This window comes from Callospermophilus lateralis, chromosome 4 (genome assembly GCF_048772815.1).
Source record: "Callospermophilus lateralis isolate mCalLat2 chromosome 4, mCalLat2.hap1, whole genome shotgun sequence".
In the NCBI taxonomy this organism is placed as follows: Eukaryota; Metazoa; Chordata; class Mammalia; order Rodentia; family Sciuridae; genus Callospermophilus; species Callospermophilus lateralis.
The window spans coordinates 45,837,286-45,853,601 of NC_135308.1; the positions used below are offsets into that span (position 1 = coordinate 45,837,286).

General features: G+C 32.6%; 1 protein-coding gene across 2 annotated transcripts in view; it reads left to right on the top strand.

The window, feature by feature from the left end:
- The window catches only part of Tnks (tankyrase), a 199,538-nt gene that overhangs the window by 52,896 nt on the left and 130,326 nt on the right, over nt 1-16,316 (top strand). For both annotated transcript variants that reach the window (XM_076853776.1, XM_076853777.1), the window contains exon 3: nt 9,095-9,190. In XM_076853776.1, coding sequence (XP_076709891.1) covers nt 9,095-9,190 — 96 coding nt within the window. The remainder of the gene's footprint in view (nt 1-9,094; nt 9,191-16,316) is intronic.

Sequence of the window (16,316 nt, forward strand, 5' to 3'; positions counted from 1 at the left end):
TTTGTGTATGTGGGTCTTACATACCACATTAGAAATCAAAACTAAGAACTTTAAGACGTTATTAATATAATTAGCAAATAAACTCATTACCTGTTAGTATTTTATGAAAAATACTGTATTTTCCAAAATGAAAAATGACAAGAGTACAATTGTTTTACATTCATGCTAATCTCTTTGATCAAAAGATAGCTGGATTTTCTCATCTGCTTCTGTGTACAGTCTGTGGTGATATAGTTTTTGGATTGAAATACATATATGAAGAACATGCCAATTTATAGTTAGAAAAGCCAGGAATATATTAATGGACTTTTTGAAATAATTGAATATTCTTTGATACTTTATTTAAACATAACAGTGATAATTTCTTTTTAAAGAGATGAAGTCTTTTTAAAAAATATTTTTAATTGTAGGTGAATACAATACCTTTATTTTATTTATTTATTTTTATGTGGTTCTAAGGACCAAACCCAGTGACTCACACGTGAAGGCAAACATTCTACCACTGAGCTATAAACCTAGCCCTTAACAGTGATAGTTTCTTTCTTTTCTTTTTTTTTTTGGTGGTGCTGGGGATCGAACTTAGTGCCTTATGCATGCGAGGCAAGCATTCTGCCAACTGAGCTATATCCCAGCCCAACACTGATAATTTCTTAGTGGTTAATTGCTACATGGAATTTGAAACTATATCTGAAAACTTTTTTGCACTGTAACATTATAATTCATTGGTTATGTTGTACTTTGAAAGGATTTTGTACTTCTGTATTATTTCGTAATTTTCTATTCATTCCATTTTAACTGTGTGTGTGTGTGTGTGTGTGTGTGTGTGTTGATGGGGATCAAGTTGAGGACCTCAGGCATAGCAGGCAAGCACTCTGCCCCTATTCATCGATCCAAAAACACTGGTTTACTTAGTTTTTATTTTACTATATCAAAAAACCTACATTTGTTATTTTTATAACCATTGTCAGCTGAATGAACATAAATTTGAAAATTCACACAGGTAGACAAGTGAAAATATTAATAAAATTCTAATTTTTGTTTGAAAACTCAAATTTTATAATAGGCATTTGAACAATATGTCTGCCAAATAGCCAAGTCTGAATAACAGTTTTCATGTCAGTTGTGTTTTTAATTAAAAATAATGCTTCATGACAAAAAGTGGCTTGTTCAGCTTGCAACTCATAATCCTTTAAGTACTTTTTCTTCGGAACCACCATTGTACTTTGATATGCAACCGAAGTTCCTATGGGTACTTTCCAATTCTTCACAAAGAATATTAAAAAAAAAAAAAAAAAAAACATGTTTCTAAGGGTTCAGATTTAACAAAATTAATAATTTTTCCTACTTCACTAGGGACATTCCAATGTGAAACTCCTGTCCTCCCTTTTTACTGCAAACGTAAGGTAATGAATAAAGTGATCACTAGTAAATTCTGGTGGTACTTACCTTGATACATGCCAAGATAGCAGTATTTCTATCCTCTGTTGCTTTTGCACCATCAGTGCAAATGTTAATACTGTAAAGCAGCAGACTATTTTAATGTTACTGTGAAAATATATTTGACATTGTAGACCTGCACCTCTGCATTAGGGCATGACACACATTCATAACTAAGGTGGCCTTTGTTTTTCTAATTGTACCAGGTGTGTTAATAAGTTCTGTAGATTCTGTTTACTTTCTCAAAACCAGAAATTTCTGATTCTGTTTATACTACTCTTCCTCAGCACCTTCTACTATATGATGTTCTCAACCCATAGCACCTACTTAATAGTAAGCCTTAGGTGGTCTGGACTAGGGCCAGCTCACATCTACATCATCTTTGTCCTGAGGAACAGACTTTATTATGTGGGGAGTCTTTGTTAGTCTCTGCTCTTTTAGGGCCCTGGATTTTATTGGTGTTATCTTGCCCCATGAGACATTGGAAAGACAGTTTGTATTATTCTAAATCAATAATTGACTTAGGAACAGTTACAGCTCCCACGTTTTTTCTTCTTTGTTTTGTTTTTTGTTTTTTTTTTTGATACTGGGGATTGAACCTAGGAGTGCTTTACTACTGAGTTACATTCCCAGTCCTTTCTATTTTTCATTTTGAGAGAGGGTCATGCTAAGTTGCTGAGGCTGGCCTGGACCTTGTGATCCTCCTGCCTCAGCCTCATGAGTTGCTGGGATTAGAGGCATGTGTCACTGTACCCAGCTGGATTCATTTTGATCTTTAGTTTTTCTGCTAGTAATACTCTGTTTCATTAGATCATAAATGATTTTAGGAAGTTGTATGTTTGTTTTTGTTTTAAATCTTGTTCTGCTTATTGTTTACAGCCTAAGGGAGATCCAAATAATCTAGCCTGTCATTATTGAAAATAGAAAATTAGAGTCATACAAATTCTAAACTTTGGTTAGCTGTACTACTGGTAAGATAGCAGAGATTGCTTTTGAATTTTCATGTTTACTATTAGTGATAAATCAACTCTTTTTTGGGGGGGAGGGGGGTACCAGGGATTGAACCCAGGAGCATTTAACCACTGAGCCACATCCTTATCCCATTTTGTTTTTTTATTTTGAGACAGGGCCTTGCTAAGTTGTTGAGGCTGGCTTTTGAACTTGGCATCCTCCATCCTCAGCTTCCCAAGCTGCTGGGATTACAGGCATGTGCCACCACACCTGGCAATAAATCAATTCTTGATGATTTAAAGAAATATATACTAACTGGACTATTTTCATGCTATAATAAATACATATTGAATGGAAAGATAAGTGAATTTTTTAAAGTATGTACAATATACAAATAAGTTCAGCACTATATGTGTAAAAATATATGGTAATAGTATTATACCATTATAATATTGTACATGTTTTTATAGAAGAGACGTCTGAATATGTATTAACTCCAGGATATATCATAGATTTTAGTTAAAAATTAGTTTGTCTTTTACAGTCCATATTTATTGGTGAGAATCCTATACACTGAGAGTTGTTAGTTAAAATTGGTCCTTTGATGTTTTGCTAAAAAATTAAAAATTTTCTTTGCTTAAAAAAATCTAAGGGGATTCCACCTCTTGGGTCCCCTTCTTCCTCCAGGGAGAAGTCTTCTCTACTGTCCTTTAATAAAGCTTATAGTTTCCATTCTAAAAAAAAAAAAAAATCTAAGGAATTTTGTCCTTTGTGAGATTCAGTTTTCTACATTCAGTCTAATAAGTGAATATCTGTTTATTCTTAAAGAGTAAGATACTTATAAATACTTGAAAAGCTTTTTAATATTTGAGTGTCATCATGAACAACTTTAAACTCTTAACATAGCTCTAAGTTCACATAAACAGAAACTTTAATATTTTTTAACAGTGTAATTTTTGCCATTTAAAGTAAAATCTTACTAAAGTAGTTTTTGATGTGTACTCTAAAAGCCTTTCTACATTTTAGCCTGGAAAATTCACATTTGTTTCTCCTGTTCTGTCTTCTTAAATGAGTTAATAATGCCTGTAGTTAAATGCGGTTTATCATAGTAGCAGTTTGACAGATTGAGGCTTTGTATAAATGCAGAAATGTTCTCATGTGAAGTGATGCACATGCCTAAATTTAAGTTTTGAGGAAGTAAATAGAACATTGTGACTGAAGTCCTTTTTTCTGAATCTGGCTCACTGTAAATAGAACACCTATACCATAAATGGGAAAAAATCACGTTTGTAGCTTATTTGAAAATGACCTTTTTTTAAAAAAATATTATGGTCCTACCTTAGTTTTAAACATCTGTGATTTCTGTTGCTATCTTTTTTCTATTCCTCTTATTTCACAAGAAAATAAAAGTTGATATACATTAGTAAAACAACTGGAAGCAAAGTCTTAGGGATTTGAAGTTTGGTAATGTACCAGTTGGTTAAAAATAGCATAAGAGAATTTTTATTGTCCATTGTATCCTTGAATTTATGGATTGGATGTTATTCAGATTTTAGTTTTTTCGTTTTTCCTTCAAACTTTACTTTGTATATTGTATGTATATTTTGGAAACTTTGCTTGTGATATTGTGCTATTTAAGCATAATCTGTTTTATGTATGTTGTCAAATCATATTGATTATAGAAGATGAGTTTCTTATAATGTATTAATAGTCACATTTCATTGTTCAGAACTTTGCAAGCAAATTTTGAAACCTCAGAACAGATGACATCATTTAGATGACATCATTTCAAGTACAGTCTGGCATTCTTGAAAGCTGTCATTGTTACCTTTACCTGTGTACATGGCATTCTTTTGGTATTAAAAATAGCCCCCCAGAAATCCCCAGAACAGTGTGAAACACCAGTGATTTGTAGGTACTTTAGGATGATTTTCGATTGGAAGACTTGCTTAGGGAGTAGTTTGGGACACGTTAGTCAGTACCTGACAATTTTCAGTGGTTATAAACTCAACATTAGTTTTGTTGTCTTTTGGTAAAAATGTTAGGAAAAAGGAAAAAAAAATTTTTTTTTGTTTTTTAAAGATTTTAGATCTTGAATTTTTTCAGGTCTTTGGTTGTAATTCTAAAAACATTATCAGGCATCTATACATCTAGAATTCACCTATCTAGTCTCACTCCTTTACTTGAGAGGTCTGGGAAGTAAAGTTCCAGAGAATTTTATGTGTCCCCTGACAGAGTTCTCAAATCGTTTGTGATAGAAGATGAGGGCCCCCCCCCCCATTATGTGATAGACCCATTTTGTAAAATGTAAATAGGATATGGGTAAAAATGTAAAAACTAGTTTAAAAGTGCTTATTCTAAATTTCTAAATGTTGACCCTCAATTCTGTGTTTATTATGTTGATGCAGATGGGTTACAAACAGTTCTGGGAATACACACAGTCCATAGACGACACCAAGTAGCACTGCCCAAGGTCAGGGGTCAATACATTCTGGCTCATAGGCCAGACCCATCCCACCCTGTGATTTACTGTGGCTAAGAATTGTTTTTATATTTGAAAATGTTTTTTAAAAATCAAAAATAATATTTGGGGACACATGAAAATTATATAAAATTTAAATTTCATTATCATTAAGTAAGATTGTACAGCTAATTCTAAGTATTATCTGTGGCTGCTTTTGCACTATAATGGTAAGTAGAGTTGAAGTAAGGATAAGTAGTTGTGATAAACTATATATTTACTGTCTGTCTCTGTAACAGAAAAAATTGCTGACTGCTACCTTTAGAACAAAGCATGCAATTAGTAGATATTTCTAGAGTTGAGAGTACAAATAGTGTCTGCATCTTTAAATGTGCTTCAAATGTAAAATATTAGTAGCTAATAGGTATTGCTAGACTTTAAGCTCAAGCCCTTTGAATACTACTTTATGGTTCTGATTTAATCCTCCCAGCTATCTTGTGGCTTTTTATGAAAGTTTAAGATAAGTTTAGATCCTGCTGGTGTAATTGCAGATACCTGTATTTCTCTTAAAACTCTTTTTTAAGTTTTGTTTTTATTAGGTTTTATACACACACACACACACACACACACACACATATATTTATGTATATATATAACTTAAATAAATTATATATACATTTTTTTTTAAAACTAGGGATTGAATCTCGGGGACTTTACCACTGAGCTAAATCCTCAGCCCTTTTCAATATTTATTTTGGGACAGGGCTTCACTAAGTTGCTGAGGTTGTCCTTAAACTTGGGATCCCCCTGCCTCAGCCTCCCAAATTGCTAGGATTACAGGAATGGACCACTGCACCAGGCCTAAGTTTTGTTTTTTTAACCTATACTTTGTGAATTAAAAATAGCAATTTTTTTCATTTTTCATTGATTTTTAAAAAAATAAATGACAACGGAATGCATTATAATTCATATTACACATATAGAGTGTGCTTTTTCATACCTCTGGTTGTATATAAAGTATATTCACACCAATTCGTGTCTTTATACATGCATTTTGGATAATCATGTCCACTATCATTGCTGATCCCCTGCCCCTTCTCTTCCCTTCCCACCCCTCTACCCTATCTAGAGTTCATCTATTTCTCCCATGTTCCCCCTACCCTACTATGAGTCAGTCACTTTATATCAGAAAAACATTTGGCATTTTTTTTTTTTTTGAGATTGGCTAACTTTACTTAGTATTATCTTCTCCAGCTCCATCTATTTATCTGCAGATGCCATGCTTCTTTTATTGCTGAGTAATATTCCATTGTGTATATATGCCACATTTTTTTTTTTTTGCCCATTCACCTACTGAAGGATAAATATTTTTAACATGGATTTTTTTATTAGCATGTGGTTCAGAAATTTCAGCTGCTGCTTTCCTGTGTCTACATTATTCTGCAGTAAATGTACCTATGTGTTCAGGTTCAGTGATGGAGATGTGACCTCAAAATGTTCAGAAAACACATTGTTTCAAAAAGATTACTCCTTTTAAAGTCATGTAAAATAAAACTGCAATTAAATTGTAATGACATATCTCTTGCAAAATAGGAATAGGTAAAATACTGATTATAGCTGGAAAGATTGAATTTTAGTTGACTTTTGGAGGAGTAGTCTTTTAGGCTTTCAATATTTTGCTTCTGCTACCCATTAAAAGCTGCATTATGAAAGTTCCCATCTTATAATTGTTAAACACTTAAATAAAAATGTTCTTATGTTGTTTGTTTAAAAGCAGGTTTTGAAAGTTTCTGAAGATGCAACAGAAAACTGTACTTTTCATGATAGCTATCATTCTTTTATTTTCTATTACATTTGCTCACTCAGTAGCTATGTAAGGTTATGAGGTTGATATCAGATCCCTTTTGATTCTTTATGATAAAACCTGTTACAAACCAAATCTTCACATTAGTTTATTCCTAGAATAAAAGAAGTATTATTCCTGCAAAAGTTCTAATCATTATCATTATGATGAAAAAGTAACTACAGTTTGATAGTTTGGTACTTGCTATTTTATTCCACCTAAGTCTTATCTCTAGAAAATACTTAATGTTAAACATCTGAAAACTAATTATGTTTGTTGCTTATGTTCAAGAATGAAATAATAGGAGCTGGGGTTGTAGCTCAGTGGTGGAATTGTGTTTATCGAAGCTCTGGGTTCAATCCTCAGCACCCCACCCCCCCAGAAAAAGCAGATAATATACAGGAATCCCCCTTATCTGTGGGGAATACATTCCAAGACCACAGTAGATGCCTGAAATCACAGATAGTGCTGGATCATATATATATACTGTGGTCTTTCCTATACATACAGTGTTTACTTTATAAACTAGCCATAGTAAGTGATAAACACTAATAACTAATAATAGAAATAGAACAGTTATTATAATATATTGTAACAAAAATTATCATGAATGTGGTTTTCTAACTTGTGTTTAGTGATGGGACAGACTAACTTCTTTTTTCATTTTCACAGTTTAAAAGATTTGTTCTTACAGATTTTAGTAGCCTCAGCATTCAAAATTTTTTCTATATTGAAAATTTCCCCCTTTTTACTTGAAGCATTTTGTAGCTTCTCTTTAGCATGTCCCATTTACCAGCATCTCTACTCTTGGGACCATTATTAAGTAAAATGAGGGTTACTTGAACATAAGCATTTGTAGTACCATGAAAATTGATCTGATAACCAAGATGACTGCCAAGTGACTAATGGGTAAGTAGTGTATACAGCATGGATATGCAGGACAGAGGCATGATTCATCCCACATAGATGAAAAAGGACAGTGTAAAATTTTATCATACTGTTCCTGGCACATAGTTTAACACCCGTGAATTGTTTATTTTTGAAATTGTCTATTTAATATTTCTGACTGTAGTTGACTGCCAGTAACTCAAACCACAGAAATCAAAGCTGCAGATAAGTTGGGACTACTGTAGAATATCTTCATAAGATTTCTCTGTATCTTCTCAAGCCATGGCTAATTTTAATATTTAAAACAACCCAAGATCTAGATGAAAATTTGGGTCTCGTCAATGGAGGTAACTCAAAAGCTTATCCTGGGAATCAGAAATGTTTCAGATTTCAGAGTTTTTTGATTTTAAAATTTGTATATATATGCAATATTTGTGTGTGGGTGTGTGTATGTATTGTGCATGCACACACACACAAATATCTTAGGGTTGGTATCCAGGTCCAGACATGAAAGTCATTTTATGTAACATTTTTAGTGCACTTGTGTTTTGACTGTGACCTGTCACATAAAGTCGGATGTGGAATTTTCCACTTGGAGCATCATAGGGATGCTCACTTTTTCTTTTTTCTTTTCTTTTTTTTTGTATTTTAGACCATTTTGGATTTTGGATTTTAGACTAGGGATGCTGAACCTATTTATTAGTTTAATCATTGCTTGAGTGGTATTAATAGCAGTAATCCCTACTGCCATATACATACTCATATACCAAATGGGGCTTAGAAATATTGGATTAACAGATTTACATGTTGATTTTACAGTTATTCTCTCTTATTTCAACCCAGTATAGCATGTGTTACATACATTTCTTAGTATATGTTTTATTATAGAGATTGAGTTTTTTTTTTAATTTTTTTGATGGAAAGATTATTTTAAAAGACCATTCTTTGTGTAGCTTGACTGCAGAGTACCTGAGTTGCATGCATTACTGTGTCTGTTAAACTTCTTGGAAGCAAGCCAGTATGTTATGGTGAGTTTCATATGTAAGCGGTGAGCCACTAAAAGCCTTGCACAGTATTATAACTATTCTGAGAAGAGAAAGCATTTGGTAATCCAGCAGTAAAGCAGCAGCAGCAACAAGCAGCCACAGTGGTAGTAAAGATAGGGCAGGTTCACAGTTAGCATATTTCATAGTGTGAGTCAGTGAGCACACAGCTTCCCTTACTGCTGCCCGAAGGAAGCAAACTAAAACTGTATATGGCAAGATTTTTCTAGTTTCATGTTTATGATGTCAAGTCATGTGATAATACTGTACCATAAGTTGCCAACTTCGCTTTACTCTAGAGAAGATCTTTTGCTGCAGTGCTTTTTTCTCTTTTTCTTTCTTTTCTTTTTCCTCAAAAGAAAAAAATTTGTGCAATGTATGTTTATGCCTACACCATGCCGAGGCGACACTTACCAGTAAATAATCTCTGTATCCCCGAGGTAAGATATTGTTTCTGCTTTCCCTGCACAGTGCTGCTGCAGCACGGAGCTGATCCAAACATTCGGAACACTGATGGGAAATCAGCTTTGGATCTGGCAGATCCTTCAGCAAAAGCTGTCCTTACAGGTAAGAAAACAGCTACCAGGTTATTTTATCTGTAGAACTACTACTAGCTTGATTTCATAAAATCTTCATGCATTGAATTTTTTTTATTGATGAAGCTAAACAAATATTTACATCATTATCCATTACTTTATTATTGATTAGATATCTGTCTTATTAATAATTGTTGTCATGTATATAAGCAATAAACTTGTTCTATTTAGAATCATAGCATTAAATCACAATATTATTCACTTTTATTTTAGTCATTCATGGTTTATATCATAATTTTCCTATACCTCATCCTCTCAGTTGTTTCTTTTTAAGACCTTTGCTATTGAGCAGGCAAGGACATTTGTATAACTATAAAAGTAGTTTTGATTGGAAAGACAACCTGCTGCCTTATTACTTGGATCAATAGTAAATAAAATATGCTGCTACTTCTCGCTTGTCATCCCTTTATATTTTTATCATATATTTTCACTTTTACCATGATAGCCAAGTTATTTTTTAACTGGGGTAATATATTTTACTTTGGATAATGGAAGTAAAATATAGAAATTTATTAAAACAAATGCCAAGAACCAGCAAAGAGGAATGTTAAAATAGAAAGGATCTTTGATATCAACGTAAGAAATAACATTATAACTGATATAATTTTGAGCAAGTATTGTTTCATTGATCTTCATTCTCAAAATGCTGCATTGAATCTATTTTTGTTTTTATTTTTAGTATCTGAGTCCTGCTGCCTTTGCCCTCTTTTACTTAACTGACCTTTGTAATTTGGAGCCTCTTTGTCACTGCAGTGCCAATGTTATTGTTTTAGGTTGAGTGAAAGTAAATGACTTTTAACTACCCTTTAAATTTGCCCTGTTTGAAGAAAATAAATCTTTTGTTCTCGTTTAAGTTTTAGAGTACATGCTGTGCATTTAAAACAAGATTCTGAGGTGAATGAAAACATTATATTGAGTACGCTATGAAAATATATTGAGTTTTGCTTAATTACTGTGCACAGAAGGATAACTTCCACTATACCAAAATTAATACACTCACTGCTAAATCAGAATAATATGATTTTTCTCAGTAAAAGGTTATATGCCTTGGTTGCCAAATCAAGATAACTCATACTAGAGGAATAAAACTGTTTAAGTCAGTGTAGATTAGAAAAATAATTAAATATATAGTCTTAAATAATGAAATTAAAATACATAATCTGAGGCCTACATAGATTCTCTCTGTAGCCTTTCATTTTCTCCTAACAAAGCCACGAGCAACTATAGTAGCTATAGAGTGGTCTCCAACCAAAGCAGAAATACAGTTCATAGAAACACAGGTACAGTATATTATAAATGCTGAGCAAAACTGTCTCTATATCTCAGTGTCCTCTTTCTGACCTTTTCCTCCTCTCCAACTCTCAAGGCCTGGCTGTCCATTTGTTAGATTCAGATAATACATCATTGCTTGTAGATCCATTTGTATTTTTTTAAAAGACAAAGTTTAAATATGTTAGTAATAATAAGAAGCTAACTACTGATTTGTAATGGATTTTAAGATTATATCGGGAAAGAGCTTTGACATAATCATTCATGGAAACTGAGTGTTTCTGGAGGACAGATACCATGTTTGTTAAAATTGATTTGAAAGCCATCTTTTGCTTAAATAGGAAAATATTAAATTCTTGATCATAATATTTTATGAATTATTTTCAAGAATTTCTACTTTTTTTTTTAAAAAAGAGATATACAGCTTTTCAGATATGATTTAAGAGAAACAAAGTCTAATAAGAGTATTGTTGGAAATGTTACCTAGTTCTACTTATATGTTCATGTTATATAATGCAGTGAAGTAATAGTTAGGTGAACCATATTCTAAAATGTTTTCTGTCCACACAGATTCTGTACTAAATAATTCTTTCCAGGGGCATTATGGTGGAAGTACTATTTTCAAACTGAATTTAAAAGATTAAGCATAAGTTTTAAAAAGGAAGGTGGGCTGAGGATGCAGCTCAGTGGTAGAGTACTTGCCTGTCATGTGCAACAAGATGCTGGGTCCCATCCCCAGTACTTGCACACAAAAAGAAAGTATGAAAGAGCTTTCTTTTCAAAGTAATGTCTTTGAGTTATTAGATATTATTTGAAGTAATTTTTTATTCCAATTGCAATTGTGGTTTATCACTGAACTTTTGAGAGGAAAGTTTTTAAGTGTTTTTCTCATTGGGAATTTACTTATTGAAAATTTCTTTCCTACATCCCATCATTTACTACTTGGGTACATTAGCCAAAACTGTGTACAAGGATATATATATATTTTTCCTAAAGGAAATTAGCAAGGTGAAAATCTCCTTATAAAACATTTAAAAATACATGATTAATTAATGCTGTCTTATAAAATAAAAAATGCATGGAGTTGTATTAAACTTTATAAAGCATCAATATGTGCTTCATTTTACAAAGAATAATTGTGTATCACTCAGTTTGTGTTGATGTGTTCAAAACACCTGACAAGAACAACTTACAGGAGGAAAAGTATATTTTGACTTAGTTTCAGAGATTTAGTCCATGGTGGGCAGGGTTCGTTGTACCTTTATTCTGAGGCAGAGCATCATGATGGAAGGGCATGGTAGGGGAGTTTACTATGCTCATGGGGCAGGAAGCAGAAGAAAGAGAGGTGAAGGGACTACAGAGAAGATGAACCCGTCCAAAGCATGCCCTCAGTGACCCACCTCTTTCAGTCATGCCCCACCTACCTACAGCAACTTTATTCAAACTCAGATGGACTGATTAGGTTGCTTGCAGCTCTCATAATTCACTTATTTTACCTCTGAATATTCTTGCAATAATACGGGAGCTTTTGGGGAACATCTCACATCTAAACCATAATAACTGAGACTGATGACATTCTTTGCTGAATTACTGTTTAAGTGGATGATATGTTTAGAAAAAATATTGGGATTTTTTTGAGTTATGTTTTTGTTTCTGATGACTTTGATGTTCTAGGCAATTATTTAAAGGACTTGGAAATAAGCTTTTCAATTAAGGCAAGGATATGAAAAGTCTAAAATGGCCTACGTAAATTTTGTTGAAGATGATGTTTGCTGTGTTATCATTATTAAAATGTTATTAAAATGATTATTATAGATTTTTAAAAGCATATTTGGCCTTTTTCTGGTTATAAAAATACATTGAGAAATTGAGGGAAATAGAAAAAGTGTAAAAAGAAAAAGTTATTTATGATTTATATTACTTAGAGATAACATTTTGGTATACTTTATTTTTAAATTTTTGTGTATATATGCTTCACGCTTTTTTTTTCTTTAATCAAATCAGCCTTGTATGTTACATAGTACTAAATTAAGTGTACATACATGGATAGTCCCAGGAGACAGTAAGTATTCTGCAACATCAGTTTATAATTACTTCATTATTTCTGTGGATATATTTTAGTTTTTGAGTGAGTCCCCTTAAAACATTTTGATATGTTTTTATTCTTTGTGAATTTAGAGTTTATTTTATGAATTTCTCCGAAATTGTGCTGCTATACCATGTTCAGTCTGATGGATATCTGTATTCTTGAATGTGAAGTACATGAAGGTTGGAGAATGAGGCACTTCCCTTTTAAAGAGTGGTACTGCATATGCTATAATGAGAGCCACATTTAAGTTCAAGGTAATTGACAAAAGAGAGTGTTCCTTGAACAGGACTGGGAAGGAGGTTTGTTAACCATGAAAAATAATCTTCTGGGGCACAGTAAATAGGATAGAGTGTAATAGTGGGAAGTTGAGTCAGCCAAGGAGGTGAGTGCAGATTAAGACTGAGTTTAGAGGAGGATAGCTGCCCAAAGGAATGTTTATCATTGGCAGGACTAAGGATGATTAGGATAAAGTGGGTTAGTTTAGATGGTCAAAAAGTTGGCAAGGTAATTGGTCCTAGTAGTTTCTTAGGAGATTGAGAGGAAAAGGAGTTGGGAAGAAAGATATATTTACACTCAGATGTCTCAACAATAAATAACTTTAACGTGGATTCTTTGCACTTCATAGGAAATCCTAATCTATGATTGCTAGGCAGACTCCCAGTCTCTGCAGAAGTAATCAGTGGTGACTCAAGTTTTCAAACAGAGTTGAGGAGTCTGCTGTGTGCCTGCAGAAGCTGGCTTGGTAAATCAACAAAATGTCTGGAGTCTCTTTTTTCTTCTCCCTACTCTACTGCTTTTCAGATAAAGCCAAAATCTTTAGAAGTGGGGACGTTAGTGATTTGTATCTTGCTTTTCTAGGTTTGACTATTAGGGTTTGCTCAAGTCACAATTAGCAGTCTTTTCTTTTTCTCAGACTGCATCCAGTGGATTGGTAATTAGGTCTTCTGTTCTTTCAGATTCCTGATGGAACCATTTCTCCCATACTCACTGTGTTAGCTTCATTATTTTTCTTTCATGACAGCAGTAGCTTCATGGGTCTCTGAACCTTGTTCAGTTTTCTCCACCATAACTGGAATGGTCTTTCTAAAGCTTAAATCAGCTCTATGTTCAGTAAAATCCGAATTCTTAGTAACTATGACCTAGATGATCTGGCTCCTGTCTTGCATATCTCTGATCTTATATTCTCTTTTGATCTCTACTTCAGCTACAGATGAATGCTTGCTGTCCCTCAGAGGAAGCACATTTCTGTGGCTGGGCTAACATGATGTTTACTGAAGTGAACACTGCTCCAGAACTTCACATGGTTCATCAATTAAATCTCTGCTCTGATACTTTGTGACTCAAGAGATTAGTTTTTGTTCACACTCCTATTAGCTTTTGTTTTCTTGATAGATATATTGATAACAGAAATTGCATTTTTTTTTTTGTTATTTGTCCCAATAGAATCATATTTACAAGGGTTTGGACTTTTGTGTGTCTTTCTCCCTTCTTTGCCCCCAGGGTTTAGAAAAATATATAAAATGAAGTAAACAAATGTGTCTCAGGTCTGACTGGTAACTGAGAGTAGCATATCTTCCAAGTTTTACAAATACTGATTATTAATTATTTGACATCTTATGTCATATTACATTATTTATTACATTGTTTATTTTCTACTTTATAAAAATTTGGGTTGTTTTAAATACTGATTAATTGTTAATTTTTTGACATCTCATACCTTATTCTTTATTCATAATTTTCGGTTGTCGAAAATTTGTTTTGGATTACTTGTAATCATATATCGTCTCTTAAACTATGGTGCATCTTTTAGAAGTTTTAATCAGTATAGTGGATGAGGTGTGTACTTAGTTTTCTGTCAACAGATTTTGTAGATGGCTCTGTGGTTGAGAACATTCCAATTCTGGAAAGATCAAACTGCCTACATCTGTCAAATCAAATTTCCAGATGTCCAACCAGGGCCTAACTTTTACACCTCTCTTTTGGTTATTGTTAATATGTTCTTAATATGCGGTTTCGTAAGCTAGCTGTGCTACATTGTGGCATATTGCATGTCACATGCATATTTTTCCTGTCAGGATACATGATTAAAAACAGATTTCTCATATTGTTAATCTGAACTTTATGGATTATTCCTGAGTTATTATGAAGTCTCATAAGATGTCTTCTAGAAAATAAAGAATAATAAATAATAATAATACAGAATAAAAGAGAATACCTTTTAAGATAAGCTGTATTTATCCCTCTGAGTTTTTAAGAGAAAGTTATTGTTATATTAAAGTGAATTCCTGACTTTTTAAAAAATGAATCATCTTTAGTACTGTAATAGTGACAGTTAAAACTAGTTATTGTTGAAAAAAACTGAATACTGCTTTAAAGGTATGCTGAAAATGTTAATCCTTAAGTTTTTAAGAAAATTTTATTATTTATTCTGCTTGTAATTTTGGATATGAATAGGACAATAAATATATATCAATAAGTAAATAAATATAACAAATAAATTTAATTATCATAAATAAATAAATTTGATAAATAAATACATTCATTTATCATAAATAAAATATAAATAAATATATATTAATCAATAAATAAAATATAAATATATATCATAAATGTGGTTGAAACACTTTTGTTGAAACCTTAAAATATAAAAACAATTTAGGAGTGGAATATGAACTAGTCACCTTTTCTTTTTCTTTTTTCTTTTTTTATAGACCAAAATTGATGTAGGGCATATTGATTTAAATTTTAAAAGTATTTATTTGCACAAGGGACAAACAGGTCAAGGGTATCTAAAGATAATCCCTCCCTCCTTCCCTCCCTTCCTTTGCAGGGATTGAACCCAGGGGCATTTAGCTACTGAGTCACTTCTCCGTCCCTTTTAAATTTTTTTCTTTGGAGACAGGGCCTTGCGAAGTTGCTGAGGCTAGCTTTGAACTTGAGATCCTCCTGCCTCAGCCTCCTGAATTGTAGGGATTACAGGAGTGTGCCACCATGCCCTGCTCAGTTTTTTTCTTTCTAGTACCCATTTGTTGAGTAATTTGTGTCAAATTATTTTTTATATTGCTTACAGCAATCTAAATTTTAATAACTTAAGAGAGCTATACGTCAAATACAGTAATAGTAATAAACCTTCTTGAACGCCTCTGTGAACCAGACACTGTTGTTCTAAGGACATTGATTCTGAAGCCATGAGGTAGGTGTTAAAGATACCAAGTTATACTAGTTTACAGATTCATAGGGGAAATTATTAAATTATAAACTTAAGCATTTTGGCTCCATAGTCAGTGATCTTAGGTACACAGAATTAGGGGGAAAAAAAATATATATATATATATATATATATATACATACACACACACAGAATTAGTTTTTTTTTCTTTCTTTCTAACCTATTTATTCATTTGGAAGGATGTGGTCTGGCATAAAATGAAAATGAAATCAAACTGGTTTATAAACTCACAACTGGAATTCTTTAATATATAATGTTAAAATCTGTTAATATGTTTTTTTTGGTAAAGATTCTTTCAATAAAAGAAAATATCTAATAGTACATCATTGCATAATTTTAATAAAATTAATAAATTTGTTAACATTGTAAAGCTTTATAAGTGCTCTTTTGTCTTTGTTCTCATGTCACTTGGCTTCATTTTGACATGTGAAAAAAAATCTTTTTAAGATCTACAAGGAAAAGTATAGTATGTAAAATATTTGAGCTAGTCATAGTTAAGAGGCAGCTCGA